General features: G+C 35.8%; 1 protein-coding gene across 11 annotated transcripts in view; it reads right to left on the minus strand.

Annotated features, from left to right (window-relative positions):
* The window catches only part of DLG2 (discs large MAGUK scaffold protein 2), a 2,171,029-nt gene that overhangs the window by 818,008 nt on the left and 1,327,589 nt on the right, over positions 1-25,432 (minus strand). For 3 of the 11 annotated variants that reach the window (XM_025355454.1, XM_025355452.1, XM_025355453.1), the window contains exon 1: positions 3,483-3,612. The exons of the other annotated variants lie outside the window; for them this stretch is intronic. In XM_025355454.1, coding sequence (XP_025211239.1) covers positions 3,483-3,587 — 105 coding nt within the window. In that variant the 5' untranslated portion in view covers positions 3,588-3,612. Of the gene's footprint in view, positions 1-3,482; positions 3,613-25,432 lie in introns of those variants that run through there. 11 annotated transcript variants of the gene reach the window in all.

The following is a 25,432-nucleotide window of genomic DNA, read 5'->3' on the forward strand; positions in this document are numbered from 1 at the left end:
GAATGAATGAATAGTATTGCAACTGCTTTTTGACTGACAGAAGCCCCAAGTCTAGCAGCAAGATGAGCATAAGAATTGTACTTACGACCCACTGATCCCCATATGAATGTTTTTATCAAATCCGGATAAGATTACTAGCAGTATAAGGAAAACCAAATTTGCACATTGCATCAAGAGATATTAGGGCACCATTTGGTAATACTATCTCTCTTACAAAGTGATGATGTCACAAATAAGTTTTAAGTTTACATTTGGGCACTTGTCCTGTCTAGAATAGTATCTGACACATAGTAGGGGCTCCAGAAAATGTGAGTGAACTGATTGAACTAACAAATGAATAAAAACACAGGCAAGTCTCTATAAAAAGAACTACTAATTATGAGGCTTTTTTAAAATAAGCATATCTACTCATTTGAATAAAATTGCAAACCCTTTGATTTGCCTAATATCCAAAAATACTGACTGCCTAGAAGAATGCCCTTATGCCCCTAATGATGGAACCAATTTAAAATATTTCATGAGACCTTTTTATAATTCATGCATTTAGTAAATATTTAGGAGCTTACATTCTCCAGACACTTAGGCTAAAAGATAAGAAAAGTTCTGTGTTGCTGTTTTGCACTTGTGGCTCTTGGATCCAGCAGATGAACTTGCTTGAGACTCCAGATTTTACTTCCATCTTATCACTCTAGGGCAGGATCTAATATGTGAAATCAAATCCTGAAACTTTGAGGGACTTTGTAGTTTGGTTTCCTTCTTCTCTGAAGACGTTTTGTGCAGCACTATCCAGGTGTCAGTTGCTTTAAGGTTCCTTTCACCAATATGAATTTTATATGGGAGGTTCCCTGGGGGCAGATTATATAATGACTTGAGATTTTATGTCAGGTTTATTTATTGTTAGTTCACAGAACTACACTGACTGAGAAACCAGTTGTGATCCATAGCTTATGGTGTGTGAGTGAGATGATCCAGACCATCTAGGTGGCTCTGCATTATAATGATGTGTTAGGAATCCACACTCACAGTAGATGCACAGAAGAGCATTTACTTGCTTATGACCTTTTCAGGTCAGTTCTGCTAAGATCAACGACATCAATATGTGACTATACTTTATACACATTGTTCATTTTCAAGTATTTGATTTAAAAGAGAACAAGGTTTATTTTAAAGGAAGCAATTACTTGAGCCCTATATTTGTCATTTATTTAATATAATAAACTCAGCATGATAGGGTATGTATACTTTAGGATTTATTAGGACACTGTAAACAATGAAGTGTATCTAATGATTCCATACAAGTGTAAATACATGTGTGTACCTGAAATATATATCATTGAGTTAAAAAGTGCATAAAGCAGGGAATAAATAGAGTACTTTTTCTGCTGACAAATAAATAAATTGAGGGTGAGTTTATAAAGAGTTATTCTTAACTGATAATATTTTTAATAATGACAATATTTTCTAAAAGAAGCTCTCATGAAATTGTGATGATATAATCATATATTTAATAAAGACTTGGAAGATGCTTGAGATACTGTCAAATTCCCAATATGTTCTGAAAAGATTTAGAGCAGTCAAAAATAAAGCAAACCTGAATGATAATTTAGGCATGATTTTATGCATGTGTGAAGTAGGGAAAACTGGAAATATATACTGGAATCAATGAAAGAATAGCCCATGAATTATGGGAATTGAATCCAAGGTTATCTGGACCCACAGAGGTCTATTCCATGTATTAACACATCCCTGCCCCTACCACTACACCACCACAATGCTAGAGTCAAGGTTTCTGAGTTTTCTCCAGATGGGCTTTAGTAGAAATAATTCTATGAGATCAGTAAAGACAAAGCTAATAATGAAAAATGTCAAGCATTAATTGGAAATTGGAGACTCTTGTTGGTTGATTTAGTCATTCCTCATTCCTCACATGCTCAACAAGCACTCTTTATGTGCCAGGCGCTGTGCTAGACACTGGGAATAGATGCACTTCAATGTTTAAGGAGTTCAAGACAAGACAACAAGAACACAAACTAAAAAATGTTAGTTCCTTTCTCCAACTTACTTTCCTATTCACAATTACCCCAAAAGTTACAATATAATTAGAGAGACTGAGAGGAAAATGCTTAAGAATAAAATGTTAGGTGATAAATCAGAGGTGCACACAAGAGATCAAGAAGGGAGAAGATAACCCGGCATGGCCAGGGATGGCTCCGTGAGAGAGGAAATACTTGAGCTTCACAAGGAATATCACACTTTGATAATAACAACAGCAGCAACAACAACAACAACAACAAAAAAAAAAAAAAAAAAAAAAGGAAGAGAAGTGTCATAAAGATAAGAGAAGCAAACTATACTTTCTAGATTCTAGTTCAAAGCAGGATCCTTATAACAATATGATTTAGAGAGTTTCCCACTATTAGTTTTTTAGTCTTCTTACAAAAATTATATGAGCTTTATGTCTTTAATAGTCAGGATCAACTTCCTGTGATCCGAGTAAAATATAGTGGTTCAATTAGAAGAGCTTCAAATATAGCCCAGTGTTTGTGGCATTTAGGTGATTTCCAAGTTACAGAGAAAAATATGATGGCATCTAACTTGAGTCACTTGAAAATAACGTGAACTTCAAGGAAGATTTATTCCAACTATTGAAAGAAGCATATCTCTTGAGTTCTGTCAGAAATAATGTTTTTCTTGAGAGAGTACCAAATAAATTTTAGCAGAGATTATTTTTTAAGAATCTTCTCTCATAGCTAATTGGTGATCTCAATTCTTCAAAGTAGATCTAATGAAAATAATCGAATATTTTAATATTCTTCTTGGTAGTCCTGTTTACCTTATCTCAGCCTATCAAATGTAGCCAGCCTGATTCCTCTGGTTAAATAAATTATAAGTACAAACATTATTTCTCCAAAATAAAACACAATGACACTGATTCACTAATTCACTTTATATAGCTATACACGACTTCTGTCGGACATTTTTACAAAATCTAAATATTGCATCACTACTTTACTAAAGAAGCAATTATACTTTTCAAGATAACTTTTTTGGTGGGTTTTACTTGGAGTAAAGAATAGCAATTTTGGTTTCTTGATCTATATATCGAACCTAACTGCAAAAGATATTCAAGTAGCTCTGGGGGAACCAATGGGGAAATAAACATTGCAGTTTATTTCAAACATTAATATATGGAATATTAATATTGTTTCCTTTCTTTAGTACATGCCACTATTAGTGTCTTCAGTGGGATGAGTTTGAATGGACCACTGTTTATTCTTTCTCACTGATTAATGTTTGGACATATTAAGAATTAGGAATTCATACAGAGAAAAACCATATATTTAGCCTGAACGAGAACTACAGAGAAAATAACCATGGTCGTCAAATGTACAGAATACATACATTTCTCTATAGATACAACAGGAGAAAAAGGAAAAATAAATAAAAGAATCCCTAGGAAAATAAAAGAAAATTTTCCTTACCGGAATAAATGCATGTTGCATAGCTTGTTCACATTGTTTTAAAGAAGCAATAGTATCCCACAAAAGCTGGTAATTCTCAGCCCGAGAAGCACTTGGCCGTTGCATAGCGAAAGCTGGTAACACTCAAACTGAGCTCATAGAACCCAGTTGAAGAGGGAAAAAAAAAAAAAAAAAAAAAAAAAAAACCCTGCAGATCTGTTACATAAACTTCTTAATTAGATCTGCTACACAAACTGCTATCTTAAGACTTAAAAAAAAGTTAATCAGAACATTTCTTTTGGGGGATAACTGGGCATGACTTGAACAGAGACAGATGTTTTCATTGGGAAGAATTTTCATTCCCACACTTGTGAAAAGCAATCCCATCAGTGTTCTCCTGTCTTCACACGGGTCTGGTGAAACGGCATATACCATAAGTGTGTGGGGGGAAAGAAGTAGGAAGAAGAGAGATGTGAAAAAATATTCCTACCAGAAGATTTGGGTGGCAGGTCATGGAGGCAGAATTTAAGTAGCTTGTGAAAAGTAGTAACATTGAAGGGAGTAGGTTATATACACATGTCTATGTACATATACAGATGTCTGCACTTGTCTGCTGTGTGAGAAATACAACTATATACATGCATACTCACAGTGTCATTTAATATGTCCAACTCTCCTCTCAGTTTAAAGAGTTAGATGTGACATATTCTTCACCTACAGAGTATTACTGCCTTAATGGCACTATAAGTTGTTTATCTGGGATTATCTCTAAAGACAAGCCAGAAGGTATCTTAAAATGTAAGAGTAATTAGAAGAACTTTATGTTGCCTATGTATTGAAGAAAAGTCACTTTTATTCCTTAGTCTAGATAAAATTTACATAGATAATAAAAGGAGAATCGTGTCTTTAAATGTTCTCGGGAAATGAGAGTAGGCTGGAATGTGTTAATTCCAAAGAAATATGCGTGTGCACTTTTGACAACAAAAAAGACTCATATAAGCATGAAATAAAATATGAACAGAATTTAGGGACATATTCTCAATTCCCTTCACAAAGGACAGTACCCACACAGGGAGGTGAGGCTCCACCAGTACCTAATGTCTCTGTAGGATTGCTGAGCTAGGAGGTAAGGCATCTTGGAAGGTGATTCTCAGAGCCCTTGAAAGTTCCAAAAGAATCTGTACTCTAAGGACTGGTTCCACAGTCAACAATGGTGATATTTACTCAAGCATTTGAAGAGGTAAGAGGCAAAAGGAGAGAAATTCACAGCATAATAAATTATGCATTTAATTGACCTAGAAAATCCAAGGAAGACCAAACAAGGTACAAATTGTAGAAAACAGTTTGATAACATACACGAAATATTTTCCCTGTATTATTTTTGGAAGAGCAGCACGATTTGGGTTACCTAGTTTTCCTGCATTTGTACCCTGATGATGGTGGATTGGTTCATACTAATGCCCTTGTAGTGTTAAAGTCTCAAAGGCTGACACCAGGGAAGTTTTCCTCTTACCTTCATTACTTTTCAATTTTGAACTGAAGGAATGAAAAGTAGAACTGATCTTTCAAAATCTTTACCTAATTTGTAAATTTTACCTAATTTGTAGGGAAATTGTTTTTCCTTAATACTTCATGAGTACACACCATAAGGCTATTGCCATTAGACAGTTTGTTTTTCAATATCAATTCAACCAATTTCTCTTTTTCTCATTCATGGTGTTCTTCTGTTCAGCTCACACCCACAGTCCCTCCTCTGCCTTCATTCCTGCCCTTATAGTCTCCCATCTGCCCCAACCACATGCTGCTTCTCCATGCGTTGTCGACCAGTCAGCCCACAACTTTCAGAAAATATTCCTTCACTAGTAAGTGTTCTGAATTTCTCAGGAAACAACAGGAAAATAAAAAGTTGTCTTTTAAGTTACCTTCCAAAATCCCAGTCAATCCTCTTCGAAATTCTTAAGCAAATGTTTATCATTATTCCAGACCCCACTTGCTGGATCTTCTAGGCTTTTCCCACCTCCTGTTTATCAGGTTCCTTTTTCTTTCCCTTAAAGAGCATCTCCTAAAAATTCTCTTCTCTTTAGTTTTTTGGGGAAAAAAAAAGGTAAAGAATTCATAGTCTTTGTGTGTGGAAACACTGTTTCAAAAAGTGCCCTTTGAATCTTGCATTCATTCATTTATTCATTTATCCAACAAACATATCAGTCATCTCCCATGTGCCATATATATATATATATATAATTTTTTTTTTTTCTTGAGACTAAGTCTCGCTCTGTCTCCCGGGCTGCAGAGCAGTGGCACGATCTCTGCTCGCTGCAAGCTCCGCCTCCCGGGTTCAGGCCATTCTCCTGCCTCAGCCTCCCGAGTAGCTGGGACCACAGGCTCCCGCCACCACGCCCGGCTAATTGTTTTGTATTTTCAGTAGAGACGTGGTTTCACCATGTTAGCCAGGATGGTCTCGATCCCCTGACCTCGTGATCTGCCTGCCTTGGCCTCCCAAAGTGCTGGGATTACAGGCATGAGCCACCGCGCCCAGCCGTGCTATAATTTTTGATGGTACTTTGGACAAAAGGATACATCGGATGTTGCCTCTACCTTTAAGGAGAGTCTAATAGAAGGGATGGCAAATCAGCACAAATAACAAAAAGGCAAGTTTAAAAAAGTGTAAGTGCCATAAAAGAGGTAGCATAAACTATTTAGAAAGCAAAGGAAGAGAAGAGATAATATCCATGGTGGAAATTAGGGCAGCATCATGGAAGACTTAGCACTTTGCTAGAGCTTGTTGTTAGGGTAGTATTTGGTCAGACAGATATAGGGGAAATTCTGAGAAAGGAAAGGTACAGCAAAGGTACAGGGTGGGAAAGGCTTCATTGATTATTGTTTTGGAAGAAACATGACACCAAGAAAAAAAATTGTAAATCAATGACTACCCAGCTTAAAATTCAGATTTAGACCAAATTTGAGCTTATTCTTGATTGAAAACTAATAGCTTGCTATTCTTGATGCTAACCAATATTACCTTTAACCAACTCACAGATAATTCATGTTCATAAATTCAGTGAAAATCTTCTTAAACCTCTTGAGGTGATAAGTTCTATGTGTTTATTCCTCACTGTTTGAAATAGGCACATTGATATATGTTCGGAGGCCCTAGGTGGCTCAATCATTTAGGTTATATTACTGAATTATTACTTTTCATTAAGCATATATTATGTGTTTTGCATTCCTGCCCACTTTCATAAGTTCTAAACTTCTTACTTTCTAAGTTCAAGTGGGTTCCACTATAAATCAAATATTTACCTTATCAAATATTTTACTTAGTTCAATTTGACTCAGTTTAGCAAACATTTATTGAGCTCTACTATGTGCCAAGAACTGTGCTAGAAATAGAGAACACAAAGATAAATGTAATATTATGTCAATCCTCTGTTTCTTTTCCACTACCACTCAGTGTGCAACTGTCTCTGCCCACAAGTGGAGCATATGTATTTTCTTCCTGTTAGCACAATGCTTGATAAATAATTGCTACCATTTTTTCCGTTAAACACTCAGTCACTAGGCTACATGTCTATCACATCTAAATATGTCACGATGCTCTAACTTATACTGCAGACCTCAGAATACCTAACGGTACTTTTGTATGGTGGGATTGCCATACATTGAGTGCTTTCTGCTGGTGAATGGTTTAAATGTAACTTCATGACAACTGCACTTCCAGTAAAAATAGAGTAACAGGGCCTGGGTTTTCATTCCCACCTAAAGTGACAACAACAACAACAAAAGTACAAAATATAGGAAAGAATGGGCTTCAAGAATGCACATGAGACAACAAAAAACAATGGATGCAGAGAGAAAAGAAACAAACAAGGTGGGCTCTGATATTCCAGAGAGGAGGAATCCAGTTGTGGCCAGAGGACTTGCTGAGTTGAGAAGACAGAATTGGTTTGCTGGGAAGATCAAGGCAGCAAGTAGAAACAGAAAAATCTACAATTATAACTGGAGATATCAACAGCTTTCTCTAAATAGTTAATAGAACAAAGAGAAAATTTGTAAAGATAGGGAAGACTTGTATAATACTAGGCATCAATTTGAGTTAATAAACCTTTATGGAATATTTTATTCAACAACAGCAAAATATACACATTTTGAAGGGCTCAAATAGTCTTTGCCAAGATAGAACATATTTTGAACTTGAAATCAAATTTTCATAAATTTAAAAAGATTCATGTCATGGGAAATATAATCTCTGGCCATAATAGGATTAAGTTGAAAATCAATAACAGAACAATCTCTGGAAACTCTCTAAATACTAAGAAAATAAATGACACAATTCTAAATAGCTCATTGGTTAAAGAAAAAAAAAGCTAAAAATGAGAATACATTTTGAACTGAATGAACATAAACTACAATATATTGAACTTGTTGGATTCCCTTAAAGCAGTAATTAAGGAAACATACATATCACTACATGCTTATATTTGAAAGAATTTAGTGTCAAATTACTGACTTCAGCTTCCATCTTTCGCAACCAGAAAAAAATATAGCAAATTAAATCCGAAGTATGCAGATGAAAGGAAATAAAAAATATCGGCACAGAGCATAGAGGAAAATCAATGAAAACAAAAGCTAGTTCTTTGAGAATATCAATAAAATTGATAACACTCTAGCAAGACTAGTAGGAGAAACAAATTATCAAAATCAAGATGGAGGAAGATGACATCCCTGCCAATCCTACAAACATGAAAGAGCTAATAAGGAAATCTTTGTGTACGTATGTATGTATTTATGTATTAATTCTTACAGACAGTGCAATGTTATGATCATGACTCACTGAAGACTCGAAATCCTGGCTTCAGGAAGTCCTCTGGCCTCAACCTCCTGAGTAGCTGGGACCACACGACTGGTTTTTTTTTGAGACAGGGTCTCACTTTGCTGCCCAGGCTGGTCCTGAACTCCTGGCTTCAAGCAATCCAAGCAATCCTCCAGCTTCAGTTTCTCAAAATGCTAGGATTAGAAAACATGAGCCACTGTACCTGGGTGAGAAAATCTTATAAACAAGTTTTTGCCCCCAAAATTTGATACCTTAGATGAAATGGACAAATTCCTTGAAAGATGCAAACTAATCAAGAAGAAATAAGTACTCTACACAGTCACTTTATAAAATATTAAAGATATTTGTAATTAAAATCATCCCACAAAGAGAATTCCGGGCACAGATGGCTTCACTGATACATTTCTCTAAATATTTTAAAGAAAGAAATAATAAAAATTCTATACAAAATTTTTCAGAGAACTCAAGAGGAACAAATACTTTCCAGATCATTTTTTTCTTGAGGCCAGCATTACCCTAATCCCAAACCAGATGAAGATATTACAAGAAAAGCTAATATCAATAAACTCTCATGAATATAGATGCAAAAATTCTAAAAAAATTTTTTTAGCAAATTTAATCCAACAATATATAAAAAAGATAATGCATCATGACCAAGTAAGCTTTACACTGGGAGTACAAAATTGATTTAACATTTACAAATGAACCAATGAAATGTATTGTTTTTTTCCTGAAAATTAAATAATGAATTTATTCATATGTGGAACAGCTCAACGTCAATTATTTTCACAAATTGTAATTATGAGACTATAAACATTATTTTATTTATTTAATTATACTTTAAGATCTGGGTACACGTGCAGAACATGCAGGTTTGTTACACAGATATACATGTGCCATGGTGGATTGCTGTACCCATCAACCCATCACTAAAACACCAAAAGCAATGGCAACAAAAGCCAAAAGAGACCAATGGGATCTAATTAAACTAAAGAGCTTCTGCACAGCAAAAGATACTACCATCAGAGTGAACAGGCAATCTACAGAATAGGAGAAAATTTTTGCAATCTATCCATCTGACAAAGGGCTAATATCCAGAACCTACAAAGAATTTAAACCAATTTACAAGAAGAAAACAAACAATCCCATCAAAAAGTGGGTGAAGGATATGAACATACACTTCTCAAAAGAAGACATTTATGCAGCCAACAAACATAGGAAAAAAAGGTCATATCACTGGTCATTAGAGAAACGCAAATCTAAACCACAATAAGATACCCTCTCAAGACAGTTAGAATGGTGATATTAAAAAGTCAGGAAACAACAGATGCCAGAAAGAATGTGGAGAAGTAGGAACACTTTTACACTGTTGGTGGGAGTGTAAATTAATTCAACCATTGTGGAAGACAGTGTGGTGATACCTCAAGGATCTAGAACTAGAAATATCATTTGACCCAGCAATCCCATTACTGGGTATACACCCAAAGGATTGTAAGTCATTCTACTATAAAGACACATGCACATGTATGTTTATTGAAGCACTGTTCACAATAACAAAGACTTGGAACCAACCTAAATGTCCATCAGTGATAGATTGAATAAAGAAAATGTGGCACATATACACCATGGAATACTATGCAGCCATATAAAAGGACGAGTTCATGTCCTTTGCAGGGACATGAATGAAACTGGAAACCATCATTCTCAGCAAACTAACACAAGAACAGAAAACCAAGCACCACATGTTCTCACTCATAAGTGAGAGCTGAATAATGAGAACGAATGGACACAGGGAGGGGAACATCACACACTGGGACCTGTTGGCAGGTGGGGGGCTAGGGGAGGGATAGCATTAGGAGAATTTATTAACTTCTTATAAAGAAACAAAACAAACTAACAACTTAGGATTATCTTAGTAGGCACAGAGAGAGCATTTTACAAAATCCAGTATCTATTTCTGGTTTTAACTAAAAACTCTTAGGACAAGACAAGTATGTCCCTTCTCACCACTTATATTCAACATTGTCTGAAAGGTTCCAAACCGTGTAAGAAGGCAAGAAAAATAAATACAGTTTGGAAACAAAGAAATAAAAATGCTTTTATTATACATGACACAATTATGTGTGGAAAATCTCATGAATTCTAAAGAAATGCTAGTAGAATCGTTAGCAAATTTAACAAGGTTGTAGAACACAAGATTAATATTCAAAGATCAATTGTATCTCTACATACTAGCAATAAATACATAGAAATTAAAGTAAAAATAATGCAATTTATGATAAATTTTTGAAATATTAACTACTTAGGGATAAACCTGATTTTTTTCTTTTTTTTTTTTTTTTTTTTTTTTTTGAGACAGAGTCACTCTCTATCACCCAAGCAACCCTCCCTCCCGGGTTCAAGCAATTCTTGTGCCTCAGCCTCCTGAATAGCTGGAACTATAGGTGCACACCATCACGCCCAGCTAATTTTTGTACTTTTTGTAGTGACAGGGTTTCGCCATGTTGGCCAGGCTGGCCTCAAACTCCTGACCTCAGGTGGTCTGCCTGCCTCAGACTCCCAAATTTTGCTGGGATTATATAAAACTGATTTTTAAAGTGTGCAAGACATGTACACTGAAAACTACAAAAAGAAAAAAGAAGATGCAATATTGTTAAGATATCATGCTCTGAAAACTGATTTATAGAGTCAATGCAATCCCAATCAGAATCTCAGTGGGTGTTTATTTAGAGAAATTAACGAGCATGCTCTAAAATCATATAGAAAATAAAAAAATATATAGTAGCCAAAATAACTTAAAAATGAAATTGAAAAAAGAAAATATCTGATTTCTAGAATTGTTATAAAGCTAAAGTAGTCAAGACAGTGTGGCATTGGCATAAAGGTAGGCAAATATATCAATGGAACAGAATAGTGACTACCAGGGTTGAACCATACATCTAGAGACAACTGATTTTTAATGAAGGTACAAAGGAAACTTAATGAAGGAAAGATAATATTTTCAATAAATGATGCAGGAACAATTGGTTATCCATATGAGAAACAGCAAACTTTGATTCACACCTCTTGTTACATATTAACTCAAAGTGGATTATATACTTAGATGCAAAACCTAAATAAGGCATCTAAAGGAAAACATGAGAGAAGATCTTTATGACCTTGGGTTAGGTAGAATACAAAAAGCTAAATCTGTAAATGAACAAACTGATAAATCAGACGTCATTAAAATTAAATTTTTCTGTGCTTTAAAAAGTTTTGTTAATAAAATAAAAAAGACAAGCTACAGAATGAAAGGAGATATTTACAAATTATACATCTCATAAAGGACTTGTTTCTAAAATAAACAAATAACTCTTAAAATTCGATCAGAAAAAAAAATCCCCCAAAAATGAGCCAAAGATTTGAACAGAACCTTCACTAGTGAAGATACAGGTATCAAATAAGCATCTGAAAAGATAATCAACATCATGAATTGTTAGAGAAATGAAAATTAAAACCCCAGTAATATACTACCACATACCTATTAAATGGTTAATATTTAAAAAGATTGACCATATCAAGTGTTGTTGATGATGTGGAAGACTGGAACTCTCATACGCTGCTGATGAGAATATAAAAAATGGTACAACCCCTTTGGAAACAGGTCAGTATTTTTTTCTTAAGTTAAACATGTACCTACCCTGGGATTTAATGATTCTACTCCTAGGCATTTACTGAGGATAAATAAAAGCACATGTCTATTTAAAGACTTTTATACAAATATTCATAGCAGCTTTATTTGTAATAGCCAAAAGCTTGAAATAACATCAACAGATGAATAGATTAAACAATTGTGATATTTGCATGCAACAGAATAGTGTTCAGCAATAAAAAAGAATGAACTATTGATACATGCAAAAATATGGATTAATCTTTAAAAAATCATGTTGAGTGAAAGAGGACAAACAAAAAGAGTACATTCTATATGATCTCACTTATATAAAATTCTAGAAGATGCAATTTAATATATAAAGACAGAAAGGAGAGTAATAGTTGACTGGGAATGGGGAGGTAGAGCAGGTAGGGTAAGGTAGTTGGAGGGAGGGATTACAAAAGTCTGGAGGGATTACAAAAAGGCATGAAGAAATTTGCAGAGGATGATGGATATGCTTATTATCTTGAATTGGTGGTTTCATATGTGAAAACTTATCAAACTGTACCTCATTGAAGCTATTTACATTTTTTTAAGTTTCTAGAGAAACCATCAGAAAGTCTCATACTCCTGGGGCTTATCATAAGTGATAAGCACTCATCATTTAATGTTGTAATCTTGCAGTTCAATCTGTCGCCTTGGAGAGGGGTTGGGGAAGATAAAAAAGCTTAGAAAGCAATGACCTTCCAGCAGGAAGGGAAGCAGAGGACAGGGATAAGTTTAAGCAGAAGAAAAGACCAAGACTTTAACATCCAGGACCTTACTTCTAGTTATGGTTCTTGCTTTAATTTAGCTGTAAGATCTTGGCTCAGTCATTTTGCTTTGACATACTTCAGTGACTCAATTTCAAAATGAAAGGATTAGATGCAACCATTTCTCAAGTTCTTTCAGAGCCATAATTCAATGATCTATAAATATATTTTAATCATCAACAATCCCATTTTCCTCACAACTCAGCACTTATAGGTATGGCCTTAAATTTAGCAGAACTACTTCATATAATTTTGAAGTATGTACTGTCATATATGCTGGTAATTTCTCTCCTGTAATAGAGTAAACTCTCTGGAGGGTGAGGTCCTCTATCCTAAAATTTCTAGTTTCCCCATAGTATTTAATGTTCAGAGCCTACACCATTGTAATATTGACATTATCATTGACAGTAAAATTATAACAATTCATATCTATCATTTTACTGCTTAAAAAGCTACTTTCCCACATGGCATCCCCATGAAGGTCTTATTCGTAATACACAGATAGAGAAATAGGTTCACAGAGGCTAAAGTAACTGGCTTAACCACTAACTAGCCTTGTGACCATGGCCAAGTTCCACAGTGTCTGTAAAACAGAGCCTGTGAGGTAACAGTACTTATCTCATAGGACTGTTGAGGATTAAATGAGTTAATATTGATAAAACTTTAGAGCAGAGCCTGGCACATAGTAAGCACTATTATTAGTGTTTATGAAATTAATTTAACTTTATTGATTTATTTAACAAGTAAGAATTAATAGATCTAAGATTAGATTCACATCTTTTGGTTCTTATTCCAATATACATTTGACCAATGATCAGTAATTATATAAGATAATTGTAGATTCACCTTTCCTAACCACCATTACACCCTAGTCTAAAGGATGTAACCTCCTAGTTTTCTTCCTCCCTGAACCCTATTTGCTTCCTTTTCCTTCATAGTATTTACTTTTAAATTTTCTTCCTCCTCCACTAAATTGTAAGCTCAGAGAGCAGAAGCCAATGTACAGCCAGCTCCAGCACAGTACCTAGAATATAGGACTCTTTCAGGGTTTGCTTGATATTATTACTATTAATAGGGGCTAAAATAGATAAAAACTAATTAAAATTTCAAAAATATATGTTAGTATATTTACTAGGATTTTCTGTATTTACAAACATCTATGGTGAATTCAGCCATGACTCAAAACAAAAACAAAAACAAAACAAAACAACAACAACAAAAAAACGGGCCAAGTGCGGCGGCTCACACCTGTAATCCCAGCACTTTGGGAGGTCGAGGCAGATGGATTACCTGAGGTCTGAGACCAGCCTGACCAATGTGGAGAAACCTGGTCTCTACTAAAAATAACAAAATTAGTCTGGCGTGGTGGTGCATGCTTGTAATCCCAGCTACCCCAGAGGTTGAGGCAGGAGAATCACTGGAACCCAGGAGGCAGAGGTTGCTGTGAGCCAAGATTGCACCATTGAACTCCAGCCTGGGCAACAAGAGTGCAACTGTCTAAAAAAAAAAAGAAATCAATCCTGGCATCTGATCCATTTTTTCCTATTTGAGAGAGTGACACCTTGATGGGCAAGACTCACATGACTGTGCCATGGCAAAATGGCAAATGCCATATTTTATAGGGGGAATTATATGACCTGTGGTGTACTGAAGTCCATATAATATAAAATTGTGCTACATATTCAATCATTCAGTCATGCCTCAAACCTGCTTAAGAGATGCAAGCCATCGTATTACAGTGGCATTCTGCACACACTGCAGTCTCTGGAATAATATGCCCAGTACTGTAAGGGAGAGAAAGCAAGCGACCTGAGAGAAGCTGACTGAAGTAGGTAGGACCCCAGGTCTTGTCTGAACACAGTTCTGCAGAATGCTAGATCACAGCATGTTAAACTTCAGACCAGAGTCAAGCCAGGGCTAACCTGGATAGAACCGTGAGGCAGATGAAGTGTGTCTTCACCATCTTCTTTCCTGTCAAGAGCCCTCAGCCATTCTCCACTGGACTTTCTTGGCAGAAGGAAAGCTACTTGAACTCAATTGTAGGGCAGTATTAAGAATTTAATATGCCTCTTGCCCTACTTGCTTTCTTGACTCTTTTTGAGGCCAGGTGTTAATCATATTCATCAGTTTGTTCTCAGCCTCTAGTGCATTGCCTGGCATATAACAAAGGGCACCAAAGGTTTCTTAAATAAATAGATGGACGTAAAAAATGTTTCACTTGATGCTGATGAAAGGAATTCTTTATATTTGCAGAGCATGTTTTGATTGACAAAACACATTTACAACTAAGACTTCTCTGTTACTTTTCACCTACCTATTTACACATGTAAACGTTATTATGTCAGTGGCTCCCTTGTTTATTTTTGGCTCAGATTTCTCTCCTAAATTGAATATCCTGTTGCTTGCTGGTCATCTCTGCTCAGGTATCTCACAGATCTCTCAGATTTAACAGCTCCGAAAGCTAAGCTTTCATCTTCCTTCTTCCCTCCTCAAATCTGCTTCTCTTTCAACTTTCTCATCCAGTAAATCCCAGCTCTGCCCACTCCATTTCTCAAGTCAAATCTCAGGAGCATTCACATCCACTTCGTCAAGACCCTCTGATGGAATAATTTGGTCCTGTCTGTCACCAGGGTCAGCTTGTGCCATCTCCCCCTTCTCTGTGACCTAGCCCCACAGGCCCTCTTCCATTATTTAGGATATAATAAATCCCATTCTCATGTTGGTTCCTATGCAAATGCCAATTCTTCTGCCTCAAATCTTCTCCCACCTGTTCTCCAGAATTCTCTCCCACTTATCATTTAAATCTTAGCTTCACTGTGCATTGTAGGAGGCTTACCAGATCCCTGTCCTCTATTTGCTAAATGCCAGTAATCCTTCCTTCCCCCAGATGTGAAAACTAAATAGGTCTCCAGACATGACCTATGGCCCCCCAAGGGAAACAAAACTATGCCAGTTGAGCACTACTGCCCTATACCTTACTCAGGACATCCTGTTATAGTTTTTCATGGAACCCAGTCTGTAAGCCTCTTTTGTGACTTTTGTGTGATGTTTACATTACATAACTGAATTACTTCATTATGGATGAAAACTAGTTCTTCTGCTTACAATGTATCATCTATATATAGTGTCCAGCATGAGTAGGTACTCAATAAATATTCGTTGGATAAATGAATGAATTTCATTCTCATACAAACCCTATGGAATATGCACAGCCAGAATTAGCAACCCTATTTCTAAATTGAGGTAGAAGATACACTGAATGGTTCAATGAGAGGCCCCTGAATCACATCATCAATAAATGGTAGACCAAGGAATCCATTAACCTAGGCTTTATCACTCTCAATTCCTCTTACCAGCATGTATCCTTTTACTGCCATTACCATGTTTTTAACCTTCTCAGATTACTTCATCTGCTTTCTCTTCCAAGTGCTTTATTATGTGTTGTCCTTGTAGTCCACAGTAATATACACCTAGCTCTAAATCAAGGGCTGAAAAGCTCAGACATTACAGTGGCTTCCAGTGATGCTCCACTCTGCTGCTTTTAAAAACTCACAGCATATTAAATATAAGAGAGGTGGTTAGGGCTTCTCATGTTGCAATAGGAGTGCAAGGGGGTAAAAAATGTCAATAGTTCTCTTGAGTAAATTTATTTTTATCATACACTTAGCTCAGCCTTGTGGTCCACTCTAGTAAACAGACTGAAGAAAACTAATCACAGGACAGGTTAAGATACTCTAATCTTAATGAAGCCATTGCAATATTGCTAACCAGAATATGGAATAACTTTTAAAGATGCCTGGCTAAAATTATCCTTTATTTTCATGTTGCTTAAGTATGGCCAAGCAGAAAAATCTCAACTGAAAATGAAAATTCTCTTAAATGGTACTTACAGCATGCTAATGTGCTTCTATGTTCCAAGGTTTTGAATAACAAGATCTATATGGCATGCTTAATTTTTTCCCTCAAATAAACTGTTTTTGAATAGCCTAAGGGCCACAATGGTCAACAAGTGTCTGAGTGAGGACAGGGCATGCTGTTGAGAGGTAAATTTGACTCAGAGATGTCCCTGAGCCATGGAGAGGAGCTGTGTTGGTGGGCTTTGTAATGTCAGAATCCCTTTAGTGTTACCAAAGGGTTGACGCCTAAGCTTTCCTATCTCTCTGCAGAGGCAGACAGGAGAGTTAAGAGTACAAGATCTGGAGGCCAACTTTCCAGGTTAGAATCCTAGTTTCAATGTTTTTTAAATGTCTGATCTTGATCAGATTACTCTAGACTTTGGGCCTCAGTTTCCTCATATGTAAAGTGGGTTTGATAATGGCGTTTATGTCATATAATTGTTGTGGGAGATTAAATGAGTCGATTCATGCATCCAGCATAAAATAAGTACCAAATAATAATTGCTACCTATTATCTGTCTTCTTTATATAAACATACTTCTATTTCTGTGTACATAAAAGTATTTGGTGTTTTATTAAGCTCTGTCCATATCCCAGATTTTATCATCTCACTAATTCACAAGCACCTTGAGGGCCTAACCACCAATGCATTTTCATCATCATAAAAGTACCACATTTGATTCTTACAACAATCCTATGAGGTTGGGATGGTTATATCCATTTTACAGATACAAAACTGAGATCTAGACTAGTTGGACTGTGCCTGTGATTATGCAATTAGATAGTGTTGGGGGGCCAGGGCTAAAGCTTTGGACATCTTAGGAATAATCTTCTTCTCTTTTCAAACCATAGAATTTTCACAGACTCAGTACTTGTCTTAACACTTTTAGGATATTAAAATGACTTCAGAGTAAAGTTCCCTGGGAATCTGTTCTCCTTATTCCCTGCTTTAATCAATGTATCTTCAGTGGGTAGCAGCTGCATGTTTTAGTCAGTGTTGCATAAGTCTCTGTTTCTATCTCTTTCTTTCTTTACCTGTCCCTCCCTCCATCTCTCTTTCCTCCTTTTTTCTCTCTTCCTTACTTCAACTCCTCTCCTTAGCTCCCTCCATATTTTTCTCTCTCTTAGACACACACACACACACACACACACACACACACACACAAATACTTTATTCGTCTATTTCATATAGAAGGAGAAGGTGTCATTAATAATGACTTTGAGGTTTCCACCAACTGTAATGAGACAACTGTGATCAGGTGAGAGCCAATAGGTGAACTTGGATTACTAGTGCAGGCAAGGGTCATGCATTAAATAAAAAAGCAAAGAAATAGAGTTTGGATTAAAAAAATAGTATGGAAAGGGAAGAGAGACAGTCCCTGATTCTAGCAAAACTTGTAGGAAATGGAACAATGATAATTAATTAAAAATACTTCTGAGAGAAAGTAGATGAGTCTGTCTAGCTAACCATTTCACTAAATTGATATCATATGATATTGCATAATTAACAATCAATTAATTATTTACAATGTACATTTGGAAAATTTAGTTAATATCACCAAGCTTTAGTTTTCTCTCTCATAAATTGTGAATAATAATTAATAATAATATTAATCTCCTAGTATTATTGTAAGGATTAAATGAATACTTACACTTAAATATTTCTTAGAGTATAAGAAAGTACTAAATAAAGATTAATAAATACATGTTAGCTACTGTCAATAGTATTATTATTTTATTAATGCTATCAGGAAGGGAAAATTATAGAAGGCCTCCAAGATGAGGGTGAAAACAGATTCCTATTTGATACTTTGGGCAATAAGAAGCTATGAAGAATACTTATGACTGAAAAGATATTTTGCAGTTATTTGTTTAAAGACTTAAGAGGTAAGTATTTAGATTCAGGGAGTTCAGCTAGAATTTATTTGCAAGAACCAGGTAGTTCTAAGATAGAATAAGATGTGTAACTAAATCTCAGAGTCATTAAAAGCATTGATCTCCAGTGCTCATGAGATCTAGGTCTATTCACCCCCAAATGAAATTGCATAGAGAATGTTAATGTATCAATAGAAAAATCCCTAAATGAAAGTAAATAAAACATTTGAAATTACACTATGAAGTCAAGACAGTGATATGTAAACTCATCCAAAGCTGAAAGGCCAGCACCACAGTCACAGATAATGGATTCCACCAAAATAGGTCTTGGAAACTTTGTTTCACTGAACTATGTTGACATAATTAAAAGTCAGTTAACGTAGGGATCACAAACATTTATAGTAGGGAGAAGCTTTTGTGATATTTACTTTTATAATGAACTGAGACTTAAATATTGCTCATGCACAGAAATATGTTTTGTGAACTTTGCAAGAATTCTTTTTTCATCAGTAATATCTTCATAAAAAAGTCAAAAAGGAAGGCCCTTAATCATGTCATATTCTTTTGGAGTCCTTTACTCAGCAATAATTCATTTAAAAACATTTCAGTGAACACTAATTGAACAGAAACTGTCAACTTCCCTTTTGTAATGAAAGGAAAACTGCCGTGATGAAGAGTTTCTAATCATTATATCTAATTAAAAAGTTAATCCTTAAGTTTCTCATGTTTAAGTTCTTTCAAATGTAACAAAAGAATTTCTCTTTCAAAAATGGGAAACAAAGCACAGTCATTAACAAACAATGCTTCTGTGGTAAAGCCACAAACTTGGAATTAAAACATATTGGCCCAAGCTTTGTGAGGAAATTAGAAAAATTACAAGAATCAGCCAAACCTTGGCCTTCGTTGACCTATGTTTTTTAATACAGAAAAACTGCATTGTAGCACTGACAGTGGGGGATCAAAAAATAATTGCAATTTAAGCCTTTGAACTACAGAGCGAAAAATGGCCTCTGCATCTCAGCTCATGGGGGAAATGAAACATGACTCACTCGCTAGTATGAGTAAAGGTAATTCTTTTAGGTCTAGAGATAGGTCTAGAGATAGGGCTAGAAGCAAGTTCTTCTAAATAAGTGAGCCTTTACCCCAATATTCTGATTCATGGGAAAACCTTTAAAGCCACAGTCTAACCTCCTGAAGCCCAGTAGAGAAAGAGAGGATTCCTAGGCAAATGTGGGAGATGATCCACCCAGGCATGACTGTCTCACTCTGTTCGTAAACAAGACAGAGTGGGAGAGATAGTTCTGAAAGACTAAATGCAAACTGCAAGATGATGACCAGATTGCTTTGACTATCTCTACTTCCAGCCTATGCGTGCAAAGTATTTCAGGATATCGTGTGATGATCAGAGAAAGAAGCCTTGTTTGAAAGTGCCATTTTCTGGATGGTCAGACCCCCCAAAGTAGTAACCAGATCCATAATATAGTAAAGCATTACATAAGGGGCTTGCATATTTCATTAACAAAGACCAACAAGATCACTCCCAACAACTAAGTTTGCTCATTCTGATATTACCCAATGTAGCTTCTAGCCTATTACAAAGCAGTCCTAGGTAAAGGCTGAGTATCTATAGCGCTGGAATAAGTAAATATTATTAGACGTCAACTCAGATCATGGTCTTCACTGAGCAAAGGAGACAATATTTCTAATGGAATATAACCTTACTTCATTCTATATTATTGCTTCTCAGGGACAGGATGGATAGAAGATTGAGCAAAAGTTTTTGTAAAATAATTTTTTCATATAGGCACCTTTTAGATTTCATTGACATCCTCTGCTTTCTGCCTTTGCTTTACAAGTTTTTCCAAGAGGCATACATGCTATAATGAAAAGAAGTGAGAAATGTGAAATCCTGGCTGTGTTGCTTATGAGGTGTGTATGACCAAAAGAAAGCCTCTTGGTTTTTCTGAGCCTTTATTTGCTCTACTGTGAAACAGGGATAATAATCCCTGTTATCACAGGGTTCTTCTGAGACTCCAATAAAAAATGTGAAAACATTTTTGGAAACACAGAAATGAGTTTTGTGTGTGAGGGAAAATGATTTCACATAGATGGAATATTCACCAAGTACCAGGTACAGCACAAAAATCTTCATGTACTAGGTCTTTTAATAAAGTAACCCTGTGATACAGGCATTGTACCTATCTAAGAGGTGAGAGAAGGAAGCAGTAGAGATACTGAGTAACATAACTAGGGTATTAAAGCTTGATATTTGTAAAGATAGAATTAAATTCAATTTTGTCTGTCTCCAAAGACAGTGGTCAGTTCCCAGAAAGTGGAAACTGTTCTTTTGGTAGTACATTGCTTTAAAAAGCAAGGTTTTAATGTGAGTCATCCAAGGTTTGAATTCTAATGCTAAACTCACTCAGTGTTGCTATGAGTAAGTTGCTTAAACTCTCTCTGAAGTTTTATTATCTCATCTAAAAATGGGGAAGAAAAGTAACTAACCCATATATTTTTGTGAAGATTTCTAGAAAAAAAATGCACATCTAGCAATTAAAAGGGTTCTTTGGTGGCATACATTATACATTCAATACATGTTAGCTACTACTGTTTCAAAATTAGTACTTTTTAAATTTGTTAGTAACCAGTTCAGTAAATTATCTAGGAATCTCATAATTTTTTTTTTTATAATTTACCCTGTGTATTATAAAGATGAGGTAATTTTTATTACATACAACTGGCCATTGACCAAAACAATTAAAGGCTAGCTAAGTGAGCTTAGATATATAAAATAAATAAATCCAATCAGGTACAAGTTGAGAAGTTAATGGTTAAAATAAAACAGAATTAATAAGGTTAGGTAGACAAGAAAGAATATTGCCAAATTAGACTAAATGGGCAATGCGCAAATCCTAACTATCTCAACTGACAGCACCCTACCTTTTGGGTTGTCATTAATGAGTAGTATAATTTACATTATGTATTATAAACAATATGGAACATATAGTCCCTCATTGAAAATATGAAAAAGTCAGTATTGAAGTCCTAATCTCTAAATTTGTATTCTCCCTTATCTATTTTATATAAGCTCATTAAATAAAGTGAAAACTCATTAGAGCATGAGTTTTTCTCCTCATGCAATGACCTTTATCTCCGTTTGATTTACATGCAGAAAAACAAAAGTAATTTCAGCTGACAGATGACCCAAAGATCAGAGAGGCACAAGGGTTCATGTAAAAACAACAAATCAATTTGCTATTAAATATTGGGAGCACAAATAATTAGCTAGTTAGGCAAAGTTTTTCTATAAACCTATTTCTTCATCTGTAAAATGGAACTAATACCTTCAGTCTCACACAGTTGTTGTGTGGGTTAGATAACTTAATATGAATAAATTTCCAGCCCAGCTCGTGTCATTTAGTAGGCAATCATCAAAGTAGGTTATCTTCAGTTAGTTTATTTTAGGAATTTTGGAAAACATCCCCTCTATTTATCAAATGCTTACAGGTTCTAAACTTTGTCTTAGGTATTGGTGACACATAATATGGCCTTGCCTTTAAGGATTTCACAGACTATAATAGCTAATCATTTCACTAAATTGACATCATGATGGAATGACTATAGAGTATGATGAAAAATAACATGGCCATATTGGTTGGAAGTCTAGGGCAGGCGGGCAAAAAGGAGACCAAGGAAAGCTACAGACAAAAAGAAATGTCACTGAAGCTGGATGTGCAGGGGTGGCAGGAATTTGGCAAAAAGAGAAGAGAGGAAATGATTTTCCAGGCTCAGAGTAACGACATATGTGGTAAGTTATTCTCACCTCATGCCTATAGTTACAAGTGGAGAGACTTCTCCAGGCTAATTCTCTGGACCTCTCCCCATTCCCAGAAGATGGGAGTTTCATGCTAGGTAAGTTTGAAAAATAGGACTAGGAAAGCTCAGCTCACCCCTGCCTCTTGGGAGTCAGCCTGCCTGCTAGAGCCTAGCATTCTCTTTTCACTATAAGATAAGCTTAGTTAGGAGAAGCTATGCCTCTGCAAGAGAAACTGATAATTTGAAGGGTAAATTGAGTTCAGGGGGATGTTAGCAAGCCCTTTGGCTGCCTACAATAGCCAATTCTTCCAAGTTAGCTTTTTATCAGTAATAGTTCTGATTTTTATAATCTCTATCAGAATCTGGAACCCATATCTTATCTGGTTTTGACCTTAAGATAAAAAAGACTCTATTAAGTGTTGTCAAACTTGATAGCGAATAAACGTTTAAATGCAAGAAATTACATAGTATATCCAAAAGGTGGTACTTCTTATTTTTCAGAAGAATAAAGTACTTGGGAAGTGCGGAGGGAAATAAACTAGGTGTAAAGGCAGGGGGGTCCAATCTTTGGTTTCCCTGGGCCACATTGGAAGAAGAATTATTATCTTGGGCCACACATAAAATACACTAAAACTAACAATAGCTAATGAGCTAAAAAAAAAAAAAAAAAAAAAAAGAAAGAAAAAAAAAACTTGCCAAACACCTCATAATGTTTCCAGAAAGTTTACAAATTTGTGTTGTGCCAACAGGCTACAGGCTGTAGGTTGGACAAAGTTGCTTTAAGGTTTAAAGTTGGTCAGTGAGTAGATTATAGCAGTTTCTCTGTCACACTAAGGAATTTGGACTGCATCTAAAAGCATTGTGGAGCCACTGAAGTATCTTAAGCAGAATGACAAGGCAGTGCGTGTGTGTGGGGGTGGGGTGCAGGGGGGTGGGTGGGTGTTGGGAATATTCTGGCAGCTTTAGGTGGATAGATTTTGTGGTACATTGGAGGCAAAAAGCCAGTTAAAAGGTAGTTCTAATAGGCCAGGCAAGATTTTTGAAAGTAGATTTAGTTATTGATTCACTTTTTATCTCAATGTTTTTTTAGATTCCATGAAACATAAGACAAACGAGCATCACACCACACTTTTCAATCATAATTTAAAGATATCATAGGCCAGACGCAGTGGCTCACACCTGTAATCCCAGCACTTTGGGAGGCCAAGGTGGATGGATCGTCTGAGCTCAGGAGTTCGAGACCAGCCTGGCCAACATGGTGAAACCCCATCTCTACTAAAAATACAAAAATTAGCTGTACGTGGTGGCAGGCACCTGTAATATCAGCTACTCGAGAGGCTGAGGCAGGAGAATTGCTGGAACCTGGGAGGCAGAGGTTGCAGTGAGTCAAGATCACGCCATTGCACTCCAGCTTGGGCGACAGCAGTGAGACTGTCTCAAAAAATAGATGAATAAAAATGAAGATATCATAAAGGCTCAGATGGGTAAAAACTTCATATAATGAGAGTTCCAATAAGAATGATTCTCTTAAACTAAGCCATTGCTGAAGTGAAGAGATGATTATATGGACAATCTAGAACTCATCAGAAATAATCACACTTAATTTAAAAAACATTGCCTAAAAGGCAAGTTAAATTTCCCCAATTATGCAATAACTAGATGTTCTGCAGAAAAAAAGCAAAATGAGGACATGAACTTCCTGTCTAATGCCACCTTTTCTTCCCTCCTTGGACCACGTATCGCCACCACCAGAAAAAGAATCTGCATGTAATAGCAGCCATATAACAGACTAGGGTATAAATGTTCATGAAAGATAATACAGTACACGATTCACCTAGTAATGTAACACTGTAACACAACAGGAGGCAAGTTCTAGAAGACATAGAGCAAGACTGGAAATTGCAGCTGTTGGCCTAACTCTCCATATTCTAACCTAGGTCCTTCTTGCTAAACAAGCACTCTGTTTTTAATTTATTGAGTTGTATGAGTTTATTATCTGAAAGTTATTAAGTAATATCTTAAAGTTATTATGTATAAGTAAAAATGGGGAAATTGAGCTAGCTTTTTAAAGAACACCTCTTGGCCCGGTGTAGTGGCTCAGGCTTGTAATCCCAGCACTTTGGGAAGCCAAGGTGGGTGGATCACGTGAGGTCAGGAGTTCAAGACAAGCCTGACGAACATGGTGAAACCCTGTCTCTACTAAATATACAAAAATTAACCGGGTGTGGTGATGCATGCCTGTAATCCCAGCTATTCCAGAGGCTGAGGCAGTAGAGTCGCTTGAACCTGGGAGGTGGAGGTTGCAATGAGCCAACATCATGGCACTGCATTCCAGCTTGGGCGACAGAGTGAGACTCTGTCTCAAAAAAATTAAACAAACATAAAGAACATATCTTTCTCTCTATAAGAGATAAAATTTAGGAATATAATGCCATATTTTGTATTCAGCAATAATTTATTAAGGACTTAATGAATGTTATCTTCTGTGTTAGGTAGGTAACCATCAGTCCTTTGGATAGAACTGCTGCAGCCATACTGGGCTCTGAGCTTGGGGTAAGGGTGGAGTATGCCTAAATTATACCCAATTGTCTTCCAGATTTCAAAGGAGGTCAAAAATATTGTATTTATTTCAGAATTTGACACATGAACCCCAATAAAATATGATGAAGTCTTAAAAGGTAAAATAAATTTCAAATAGAACTTTCAGAGGTGTAAGTGAATTATTTTGAAAACTATATTGTTTTTACTCCATCGTAAAACCTATTAAATTTGCAGAAAACCCATCAGCAATAATTAATTTTTGAGCTGTATAATTACCTAAATAAGTATAGTTTTCTGATCATTATCGTCAACAAATGCAGGCTTGCATAGAATTAGTATAGCACAGTGAAAGCAGTGACTCTTTAGACTCAGAACCTGAACTCCGATCACAAATCGGTTCCTTGCTCATGGTATAAATTAAAGTAAGTTACTTTGCTTCTAAAAGTCTCCTTGCTCATCTATAAAGTGAGGATAAGATGACCTATCTCCCTATGTTATTTTGGAGGTTATGTTAAAATAATATTAATAGTATACGAGAAATGCTTAATAGATGGTAGTTGTTAGTAGAA

This window comes from Theropithecus gelada, chromosome 14 (genome assembly GCF_003255815.1).
Source record: "Theropithecus gelada isolate Dixy chromosome 14, Tgel_1.0, whole genome shotgun sequence".
Classification (NCBI taxonomy): Eukaryota; Metazoa; Chordata; class Mammalia; order Primates; family Cercopithecidae; genus Theropithecus; species Theropithecus gelada.